At 56.2% G+C, this 11,308-nt stretch overlaps 1 protein-coding gene across 1 annotated transcript; it reads right to left on the bottom strand.

Annotated features, from left to right (window-relative positions):
- Nucleotides 1-1,139: 1,139 nt before the first annotated feature.
- Nucleotides 1,140-10,359, bottom strand: NATD1 (N-acetyltransferase domain containing 1). The gene is made up of 4 exons (XM_082064879.1): nt 10,095-10,359; nt 4,914-5,032; nt 2,961-4,437; nt 1,140-2,916 (listed from the first exon to the last, which is right to left on the bottom strand). The coding sequence occupies exons 1-3, from the start codon at nt 10,189-10,191 to the stop codon at nt 4,321-4,323; spliced, it is 333 nt and encodes a 110-aa protein (XP_081921005.1). The 5' UTR covers nt 10,192-10,359; the 3' UTR covers nt 1,140-2,916; nt 2,961-4,320.
- Between the last annotated feature and the right edge of the window lie 949 nt (nt 10,360-11,308).

The raw sequence follows: 11,308 nt of genomic DNA, 5'->3' as shown, positions 1-11,308 counted from the left end.
CTTTCTTAGCTGTATTTTGGGGTTCAGATGTTTCACTGGAGGTAAATGGTGCATTTGCACAAAGAGGCGTTTGGGAAGCGCGCCCAGCCTGGCAGAGCAGCGGCTTTGCTGGGACGGGCCGGCGCATCGGCCTGTCTGGAACGTGGAATGTAAACAGAGCATGTTACCAGCAACAGTGCGGCTTGGTGCTGCCACCCAAACCTGCCGCTGTCTCTGGGGAGGAGCAAAACCCACGCTCCTGCCGGCTCCGGTTGCAGCCCAGGGAACACTTGTGACATTGGATCAAATTGTCACTGTAAATAAGCTGTGCCCCTTCTGCCCACCATTTACCCCAGCCCTGGCATTGTCAGCTACTGAAACTCTGGCCTCAGCCTGGCTAGCTCATACCCGGCTTTAGGAAGCCATGTAAACTCACTTGGGCTGTGCTCCCAGGGCTGAGGAGCGCTGGCACCAGGAGGGAAGCACCTTGTGTCCCTCTGAGTCACCTGGGCAGCAGGAAACAACTCCACCAGCTGGCTATTTAAATGTTGTCAGGACTTAATGTTTGCAAACATCGACCGATGAACAGAAGTGCTGAGCACCAGCTCATTAGAAGCTGCACTTGCAGGATAACTCCAGAAGACTAGGCTGAAATCTTGAGGCAGGACTGGTGAGCATGAGCACGGATGGATCAGCTGACAAAGGAGAGGAACCGGTTGTGATCCTGCTCACCCCAAGCTCTGCGCAGTCATTGCGGTGTCAGCCGCTAGCCAGCTTCAGCCCCTGCCTCCCAGTTCGTTTGCAGTGGGAACACTGGGATCTGGTGCTCCCTGATGGGAGATGGGTGCTGCAGGGAGCTGGCAGCACCCAGCGCAGGTGACAAAAAGACAAGAGAAGCTGCCCGCAGGTCACAGGGAGCTGTGGCCAGCACCAGGACTGGGACCAGGATCCCTTTCTCCTGAACCCAGCGAGGGTCTCACAGACCTTCCATCACCCTCACTGCCCGGATGGCGTCCTTCTCATACAAGATCCTCTTCCTCACAAAGGAGAGAAGCAGCAGCGACCTGGCCTGGTGGTGACAGAGCTGAGGGTGCGCGAGGTCCCCTGGTCCTGCAGTCACCTCCTCCTGCCTCCTACCCAGCACAGCGAACCGCTGCGGGTCAGTTAAACCACACTTTTTATTGTATTGTATTCCATGCAATATGTTCATGTTTTATAGTATGACAGAGGGAGTGAGTAAAGATAAGTGTTAGACATAAACAAAAGCAGAAAGGTCTTTTGTAACAGGTCCTGAGAAGGAAAGGCACATTGTAACCACCGAATTCAACAGAACAGAAACCTCGGACAGAGGAAGACAATGCTGGAAAGTGGACGAGGGAGGGGGTGTTTCAAGTTGGGTGATGTGGAAGCAGGTTTGACAGCAATCTGCATTTCCCCACCCACCAAGGTCTGTAGTTCAAATGGGTTTGGGGAACCTCAGTATTCAACCAAACCACTTCCACATTGCCATTGCTGGAGAGAGTCCAGGATCCCCAATTTCTCCAGGCTTAAGTCAGCACCAAGGGGCAGCGCAGGACTCCAAGCTCCTTCCTGCAGAGACGAGCTGGGCAAAGGCAGCTGGTGGAGAGGCAGGAGGGACGGCTGCCCAGCGCCAAGGGACCCCAAACCACCTCCTGCCACGCACAGGAGCACCGCAGACCGCGGCATCGCTGGTGACCTGTGGATATTGCTATTCACCAGCATCAGAGACCGCGGGGAAGGGATAGCTGAAGTGAAACGGTTGGCACGGACACTGGCACACGTCTCCATCAAGTCAGACACTGGAGGGATTGTAGCACCTCAAAGGGAAGCAGCAGCAAAACCGTGTGTTGTGCCTGATTTAAGGCAGCAATTGCCACTTGGAATCCAGCACCAGGAAGCACAAGGGTCTTGCCAGAGCAGCATGAAGGGCTCCAGGGCCAAGGTTGGACGCTGGGACCCTGCCCATGCAGGGACCACAGCATGGCCCTCAGCGAGCCGCTCTCGCACAGCAGACACAATGGGGATACTTCTGGGAACTGCCACGCAGTGGAAATGAGCACAAAACCAGGGCAGAGGCTTGCATATCTTGGCTTGCAACAGAAGAGATGGTTCAGCTTCACTTTGGGATCAAGAGCAGGGATGGTTCTGTCATCACTTGGCTATAACACAGCCAGCTCCTCGCTCCAGATATTGAAGTCTGTTTTGCATGCTAAAGAGCAAACATTTACAAGCCCAGATTTCTTCTTGAGTCTTTTTTCTATAGCTTGTTACCTGCAACCTTTTCCCACTCCCTCTAAAACCATCCTGAAGGTCACAGCCAGGCTTAACTAGGCAGCAAGAGGGCAGACACATAAACATCAGCCCTGCTGCTGCCTCTTCCTGAGCAGCACAAACCAGAGCTCACTCTGTACCTGGGCAGGGATGGAGTTTGGGAGGTTTTATTCAAGGCTGTGGGCAGAGGGCTGTGTTATGTTGGTGATGGGCAGCCCACAAGCACAGGCAAGCAGCAGGGCTTTGCCTCAAGCCAGGAGGAACAGCTCAGGGCCTCCACAGCTGAGATCAGGCACAGGGTGTCCATCTCCAACAACCCAAGCAGGGAAAAAGTTGTAGGAGCTTTTGCCTTTGCTGCAATGGACTTTGCATTGGGTGCTGGGAGAGAGCTGAGCTGCCCCTTGGCTGGGGCTTCACTCAGTCCGTGGCACAGATTGTAAACTTTAGTCCCTGCTGAGAGATAAGCTAGGTCTGGATTTAGCCTCTAGGTGAAAGGCTCTTTATCTCATTCTGCCTGGCTGCAGCCCCCAGCAGCTGCCCAGGGCAGAACCATGTCTCCCACTGCAGCCCAGCCCTGGGACATGGCAAAATCCCAAAAACTCAGGGGGGAAGATGCTCTGGGCTCTAGCTCAGGCCTTGGAAAACCTGTGCTCAGGCCTTGGAAAACCTGTGCTCAGGCCTTGGAAAACCTGTGCAAGGCAGGACATGCAGCAAGCTGGAGCCAGGCAGTGCCCTGCTGTCACGGTATCACCTCTACGTCTGACTGTGGCAACACTGAGCTGCACTACAGGGTCATCACCCGCAGAGGTAACGGCACAAGGTGAGGGGGTTCTCCCTGCTGCTGGTGGGGACCCCACGATGCTGCCAGTGCCCGGGGTTCGGAGCTGCGAGGAGGCCAGCAAGCCGATGGGTGATGCCCCAGCCAGGGCTTCTTTCCAGGGGCCGTACAGAGAAGCCATCAGCATCCAGGCAGAGGCAGGCGGCTCCAGCACCAAACCCTGGAGACGGGCCAGGACCAGGAGGCCTTATCCTCGTTGCTCTCAGGATGTGATGACGGCTCAAGCCTTATGATCTGTGGCACAGACAGGTGAAGAGCTGGAGACGGGGGGAGCCTTCCTCTTCGGCTGCAGGAAACCACCCTGGTGCCTGCAAAAGCATTGGGATGTCCCCTTATCACTTAGGCCAGGGCTGGCCATCGCGGCTGGTGCTCTTCTCCTGAGCAGGCTCTGTCCACAGCAGCATGGACAACTCCAACAGCAGGGAGCAGAAGCAGGAACGAGGGCCCACAACCCTGCAGCGATACCACACCAGGAATCTGTGCAGAAGGCCGAGCAGGAACTGCCATCTCCAGGGATTAGCATTTGCTACTCTGCCATCTTTCTTCCTCGGCACATTCGTGCTGCATCTGCTCTGCCACAGCCTCAGGGCCGAATCCTGCTCCTCACATGGCTCCTGTCTCAAGGCTCCAAAGTGTCACCATCCCAGTGTCGCCACAGCTGGTGCAGCAAAGCCTCCAAGGCACCACCATGGCCCACATCTTCTCACCTGTGCCCCATGTGGGCTTGGGCAAGGCCACGGGGCTGGGGCTCCTCCAGCACCTCCTTCTGTCTCATGAGGCTTAATCCACAGCATCTTACCCACCTGCCAGGAAGAAAGGAGAGCTGGTACCCCCTGACCACCCCTAACCAACGTTCCCCAGCAAGTTCACAGCTGGCAATGCAGAGAGGAGAGGATGAGGCACAGAGCAAGTCATCTCCTGGTCTTGTGATGGAGTTTGGTGGAAAAATCATCCTCTTCCACAACCCGGCTTGAGAAGAGCACTGGGGGGCACCACGTGTGCCCAGAACCAGCCTGGCCGAGGGGCCGCAGCCAAGCTCACACGTGCACAGAGAGGAGGAGGTTGTGCCCACACTCATGCACCACATGGACGCACTTACGGAAAAAAAATGGGAACTGTGAGTGTGGGATGGGGGGTTTCCTGAGACTGCAGAGAAGCGAAGGCCGCGTTGAACAGTCAGGGACAGGCGCTGGTGTCAGAGCTGTCCTGCCTTAAGGCTGCAAGTGTTCCAGGTACTGCGGCAGCGGGTTCTCCTTGACGTATTTCTGAATGTACCAGCACGTCAGGTGAGCTTTCAGGTCCTCCTCCACCACGAAGTCCAGGGCTGCCTGCAACCAGCCAGAGAGGACAGATGGGTTACAGCCGGCACTCCAAGCCTATGCTCTCCTCTGAAACCTCCCGGGGGTCCGAACTCCTGCACCCAGTGCACAGCTGAGGGAAGTAGGTTATCATAGAATCATAAATTTGGTTGGAAGAGACCCATAAGATTGAGTCCAACCATTAACCCACCCCTAGCACTGACCCATGTCCCTGAGAACCTCATCTCCGCATCTGTCCAACCCTCCAGGGATGGTGACTCCAGCACTGCCCTGGGCAGCCTGTTCCAATGCCCGACAGCCCTCTGGGGAAGAAACTGTTCCCAAGATCCAACCTCAACCTCCCCTTGTCCTCATGTATCACCTGCATGAGGCAGGTCGGGGGAGAAGGAAGTGGGGAGAGCAGGGCCATCCTGCCACAGCATCGCCATGCATGTGATGCCGATATGACCGGACGGTGACAGGGGAAGGGGTGGCTGGGGCTGTACCTTTGCGAGGTGCTTGGCGATTCCTCTCCCGCGATAGGCGTCTGGCACTTCTGTGTGCTGCAAGTCCACGATCCGCTTCCCCACATATTCATAAAGCAGAACCGCCTTGTCATGGCAACCTGGGGAATGTAAGAGAGGGATGAGGCTCAGGATGTCCCCAGGGAGCAGGAGACAGGCAGCTTTGAGACAGCTATGCCAGCCCTGCACAGCTCCTGGTGCCTGTGGGAACAGCTGTGGTGCTGGGTGGTCTCATATAGGAAAGTCTCAGAGATTTTCCTTCCAGTGACATTTAGAATCACAGAATCACTTTGGTTGAAAAAGACCCTCAAGATCAAGTCCAATCATTAACCCACCCCTGGCACTGCCCCATGAGCCTGAGAACCTCATCTCTGTCTGTTCACCCCTCCAGGGATGGTGACTCCAGCACTGCCCTGGGCAGCCTGTTCCAATGCCCGACAGCCCTTTGGGGAAGAAATTGTTCCCAAGATCCAAGCTAAACCTGCCCGGTGCAACTTGAGGCCGTTTCCTCTGCTCCTGGCGCTTGTTCCTGGGGAGCAGAGCCCGACCCCCCCTGGCTCCAAGCTCCTTTCAGGCAGTTCAGAGATCAGAAGGTCTCCCCTCAGCTCCTGTTCTCCAGCTGAACCCCCCAGGTCCCTCAGCCGCTCCCATCACACTTGTGCTCCAGCCCCTCACCAGCTCCGTTCCCTTCTCTCAACTCGCTCCAGCAAGACCTCCTCAAGGTCTTTCTTGTCGTGAGGGACTCAAAACTGACACCAGGATTTGACACCCCTGTTGGTCCCCCTGAGGAATGAGCAGGATCTGCTTGGCTTTTCCAAGCCCCTGGACCTTGTCTACCCAGCCCTGGATCAAGGGCCAATGTGCCAACATGACGCCTTTAGGGTAGTAAAGCACCTGGGAGGGGTGGGATGTGCTGATGTGGGAGTGAGCAAAAAAAGGAGGGGGAAGAACAGGACAAAGCTGACCCAGGTAACACCCAATTCCTTTCTCTCTACAGCACTGAGGTTTTTGCCATGGCATATAAAACAGGACAAGACTTCTTGGCCTGATGTTGCAGCATTTGGACAGACACATTTTGGGGAAGATGCCAGGAGAAATGAATCCCACAAGCACGCAGGAAAGCGCAGACGGGCGTGCAGGGGGGTTCTGCCCACACATTTACATGCAGACACACACACAGGCTTCCTGTTGCAACACCCTGACCTTTCTCACAGCCGTTCAGTTACAGGAAAAAAAGAAGTTTCAGCACACGTGTCAATCTCAGAAGAGCTAATAGCATCCCTCATCTGCAGAACCTGAGCTTCTGTTTCCAACGCAAAAGCAAACATTTCATTTCTAGCAGGCTTCTGTATTTGAAAGTGAGTTTCAGAAATGCCAGCTTCCAATCAAAGAGACAAGCCTGATTAAAATAATGGAAACCTCTCCATTCCCTCCAGTGTTTATCGGAGGGTGAAGGGCTGCGAGGTTCACCTACATGTACTATGTGTTTACCTGAGCCCAGCATGCTGGAGGTGGGGAAAAGCCCTGAAACAAGCCAGGATCCCAAAGGATTTCAATTCTGTGAAACAGCATCCTGCCAGGATTCTCTGATGCCATGGCCCAGAGCGTCTGGGAAAAGGAGGGTGAAGCAGGTTGTACCCCCAAACCAGGACTGTTCCTGGGCTCTCCATGAGCAGCTCCAGGCACAACCCTCCATTTCTCACCAAAAAGCCTCCCTGGGGCCAGAGGGACCAAACGAGGGAGCAGAAACAGTTCACTGTGAGATGAAGCCAAAATTTCTGCTACGTGGTACCTGAGCATGGGGGGCTGCTCCCAGGAAAGGGAACATTGCAAAGCTGGGGGAGTGGGAAGCAGTGTTGACCCCATGCAGGAACAGCCCAGCCTCAGCTTGCTGCCATTTGCCCCCAAAGAGAGGGAACAGGAACAGAAATTACACCAAAACATGGCATAAGAGGGATGCTGCAAGCTGCCCTCACATCCATCTTGTCTCCTTAGACTTCAGGACAGGGATTTTATCACCCTGCACAGATTGATATTGGCAAAACAGGCCCCATGAGCCTGATCATGATGTTTCACTCGCGGACACTCCCCAGCACAGCACCTCAGCGTCGAGGCCACCGCGAGCGAGAGAGTCTGAGCTGATGCAAATCAGCCCAAAGAGAAAGAGGAGTGAGAAGAGGCCACGCGATGAAAACGGCAGCAGTGGCAGCGCAGCTGGTCCCCAGCCCTCCTTCCCTCCCTCCCTCCCTCGAACCACAGGGTGCATGGGGAAGAGGAAGCTTTCTGGGAGGTGGGCACTGGACCAGGTCTAAACTTGCTCTCCACAGAGGGTTTTTACTGGGAACAGTGGCATAGAGCTCCCACCCCAGCAGGGAGGGTGGTTTGGGCTCAGCCGCACCACTAGACATGAGTCCCCAAGCTAGGTGGCTCGTGGGCCTTGGGGACAAATCCTGAGCCTGTCCCCAGCCCTGAGCTGAGGAAGGGACACAGCAGGCATCCAGGATGACACAGGGACCCCGCTCCAGCCCATTCTTCACTGGTCTCCTCTCCCGGGGCATCCACGGTACCTGCCTGGCAAGGGGATCCTGCAGCACAGCAGGACCCGTCCCCCAGCATGAGGACATCCCCATGGCCCTCTGTGCCGACCCCAGCCCACAAATACACCGCTGTGTGCCCAGACAGAAGCAGGGCAGGGGCACGGTGAGATCTGGCTGCCTGCGGGACAATTTCTACACTCAGTTGCTGGCCTCTGGGGCAGCCCCTGAGACACAGGGCTCATATTAACCCATCATAAATCTAGTTGAGCTTCTTTCTACCCCCTTCTCCGAGGGATAACGAAGCTCTGTGAGGTCTGGTTATAATCAGCTTTACTTTCAGCTTCTCAGTGCTTCTGGATCTGCGATGCAAGGAGAAACAGAATGTGTTAAAGCAAAGCAGCTGTTTCTATCACGGTTTTAGGAGCCACATGCAGCAATCAGGGGTGAGAGGGGAGCAACGAGTAAAGAAGAGAAAGATGGGGCAACCCAGAAAACACCAAAGGTAATTCATCTTCCTTGGGTAAAATGAGGGAGTCCTGACATTAAGTTATATGGGGGCGCAGAGGCAAACATGGGATGGTGCTGAAAACAAACACCTTCACAACAAGCTCACAGCTTTCACAGTGTCTCTGGCCTCTTGCTACAGGGATTTCCATAAAAATATCACCATGGAAGGTTTTCAACCAAACATGACATTACCATAAACGGCAAAACCATCAGCCCAGAGATCAGCAAAGCCTGGCTCTTTGGTCCACGAGCCCAACACAGCTGTGTTTTCCCAGACACCACCCACACTTGACAACCAGCTGAAATTAGGACCCTGACACCGGAGACAAGGTGACCTCGGTGCCCACCAGCAAGCTGCACGTTCACCCCATGAGCTGCTGTTCATCTCTAGTGCAGTAACATGGGACAAAAGTGTTCTGAGAGAGACACGCGAGACACACTGACACTAAAATCTGTGCCTGACCCATTTCTTGTCATTCCCCTGCGTGCGGCAGAGAAAACCTGCCAGCACATTCAGCACCACTGATGCTCATCCTGCCAGGAGCGGTGAAGGGAGCGGCCCAGGAAATAAACACCCCGCCACGCATTCCCACAGACCGGTTATCTCCTGAGCACCGTCCAGGGCTGGGCTGTTATCAGCAAATGCCTAACAAGAAGAAGGAGAGACGATCACCCGCCCCGCAGGGATGTTAGTCAGCCCAGCAGCAGGACTCTGCTTCCCTGAACTCCCAATAAAAACCAACACCTCCATCACTGGGATCCACCTAGAACCTTGGGGAAGACCGTGGTGGTCCCCTCCTGAACCAGGAGGTTTTATACCGATTCGCACCCAAATCCCACCGTGGGTTCTACACTTGATTCTCCCACTCTCTAAGTTTATCCTCTGCCGACCCGACTCATGCCCCTCGGCCACCGAACACTACTGGGCCCACAGCGCGGCTGGCAGAGGTTTTATTCGGCAAACCACGATAAAAAGATTACATTTCCCTAATAACTGTTGGTCCTCAGCTCTCCCCTCTATTTTGCGCAAGTACAAACTTTGCCGACAGCGACAACGCTGTTACAGCTCTCGCGATGGCAGCGGGACCCGTCACCTGGGACCTCGTTTGATCTCTCCCTCTTTGAAATAAGCAGTTGGTGAAATCGTTCTCTCCGCACCCAGCACGCACGTCTCCTCCTTCCTTGCTCCACCGCTGCCGAGCCTGCGGCCGGCACTTTGTAATTAGTGGTTGGAATTAAAAAAAAATAAAAAAGCAGGGGGGGAGAAGAGTCTAAAATAAAATCCAGACCGTCCCTGTTGTTTTATTGAGAATGCCTCCTGTGTCATGTTTTATCTACCCATTTTATATTTTATTTTTAAAAGGCAACTACCCTGCAATTTCTGTAGGATGGCAAGGCGGCCTGTTTTCCCCAGAGTGGTTCTCAGCGCAACAAACAAACAGGGATTGTGGAATATTTGGGATTAACCATTAAGAGGACGGCTGGAAAAGACCTGATAGACAAATTTTAGTGGCACTTACTATTCTTGTCCGCTCCACCCGATCTGTGACAGAGCTGTTGGGGGGGCCAGATCCCACAGATGCCGATGGCAATTTGGCTCTGTGCTGGGGGTCCTACTGCCCCGGGTGCTCAGCACCAGGGCCCCCACTGGCCCCTCGGGGCCCTGAGGAGTTTCCCTGCAGGAATCCCAAACACAAAGCGCCACAGAACAGCTCAAGCACCAAGCCACGTCCCCAGTGCCAACCTGGCACAGTCACATCACCCAAAGGCACCTGCTCCTGGGGAGACTGAGACAGACCCTCCAAAACCTGCCTGGTCACCATGGGGCTCCACACCCCATAACCAAGACCCCCCCAGACCTCCCAGGACGAGGTTTTGGGGGGGGTAGGAAGGATGTGGGACATCAGCCGGAACCAGGGATGCTGGGGAAGGTACAGGGGGAGTCAGAAGAGTATTGGGGTGACAAAGCAGAGGGGGAAACACACACGGTTGCGGGGGGGACACGGGATGGGAAAGGGAAATGGGGGGCTGTAGGTACTGGGGGTCCCAAGGAGGCAGAACCGAGGGCAGAGCGGAGCAGGGAAGGTACCGGCAACCCCCCCCCCCCCGCGTCTCTTACCGTTCAGCCGCACGGTGAACTGCCGCCGCTTCCGATCGTGCTCCACCTGGATGGGGCAGCCCTGTTCCAGGAGGCCGAGCGGCGCCGAGTGCGCCATGGCCGGGCCGGACTGGGCCGGGCCGTCCGGCGACGGGGAGCCCGCGGAGCCCCCGCAGCAGCGGCGGCAGCGACGGGTCCCGCCCCGGAACCCCGAGGGCGGCGCCGGGGAGCGGCGGGAGCGGCCGGGCCGGGGCGGCGGGAGCCGCGGGGGCTGCACCGGCGCGCGGCCGCAGGAAACCAGCTGTGCGCCACGTGCCCGCGCACCAGCCAATGGCCGCGCCGCCGTTTTGTTTTGGTACGGCCGCCCGGCTCTTAAAGGGACCGCGCACCACCGAGAACACCGGAGCGCACCGGCGACTGTCGGGTGCGGGCTCTGCTGATTTGTATTGGTGCTTCAGTGGTGCACTGGTTTATTGGTCTTGTACTGGTCCTGCACTGGTTTACTGCTCTTGTACTGGTCCTGTACTGGGTACTCTGGTTTACTTGTACTACGTTAGCATGGCGACACTGCCCCACTGTGCCCTCTGCTCTACAGGGGTTACCGCACTGGGAACCCTGCCCGTGTACTGGGTTCTCTGCACTGGTGTACTGGAGCCGCGTTGTTGCTGCAGTGCACCGGCCCTGTGTTGCTGCAGTGCACCGGCCCTGCCCCGGTGTACTGGTCCAGCACTGGGTACTCTGTACTGGCTTACTGGTACTGCACTGGGGCCCAGCACGGGGGCACTGGTGCTGTCCTGCTGTGCCATCTGCTCTACAGTAGTAATGGTACCAGATACCCTGCTCAGTACTGGGTTCTCTGCACTGATGTACTGGTCCTGCACCAGTGTACGGGGGCTGCACTATTGCTGCACTGTTGCTTCCCTGCTGCACTGGTGCTGACGCAGCACACAGGACTGGTGCACCGGTGCAGTGTCAGTGCCCTGTGCTCACACTGCGGGGTGCAGCGGGAGCCCCAGGTCCCGGCCCCATGTGGTGCTCTGTCCCCCCAGGGACAGGCCCTTTGCAGGGCAGGGGCTCTGGCGGTTCCCCGCTGCAGGGCCAGGTCACGTCCCATCACACAAAACCCCAGAAAGCACCAGGAGGCTGGTCAGAGTGGCCACGCTGCTGCACAAACTTCAAGGTCCTCATCCCAGAGGTTCCAAAAGCAAAGGAAACCTTGTGTGCCAGCTGTCGCT

Source organism: Streptopelia decaocto (genome assembly GCF_964273445.1).
Source record: "Streptopelia decaocto genome assembly, chromosome: 13".
Lineage (NCBI taxonomy): Eukaryota > Metazoa > Chordata > Aves > Columbiformes > Columbidae > Streptopelia > Streptopelia decaocto.
This window is presented reverse-complemented; position numbering and strand designations above follow the sequence as displayed.

Coding starts and splice junctions, on each gene's coding strand:
- NATD1 (XM_082064879.1), bottom strand. CDS start 10,191: ATGGCGCACTCGGCGCCGCTCGGCCTCCTGGAACAGGGCTGCCCCATC. Junction 5,033..10,094: donor GTTCACCGTGCGGCTGAACG/GTAAGAGACGCG, acceptor TACATTCCCCAG/GTTGCCATGACAAGGCGGTT. Junction 4,438..4,913: donor TCGCCAAGCACCTCGCAAAG/GTACAGCCCCAG, acceptor GGCTGGTTGCAG/GCAGCCCTGGACTTCGTGGT.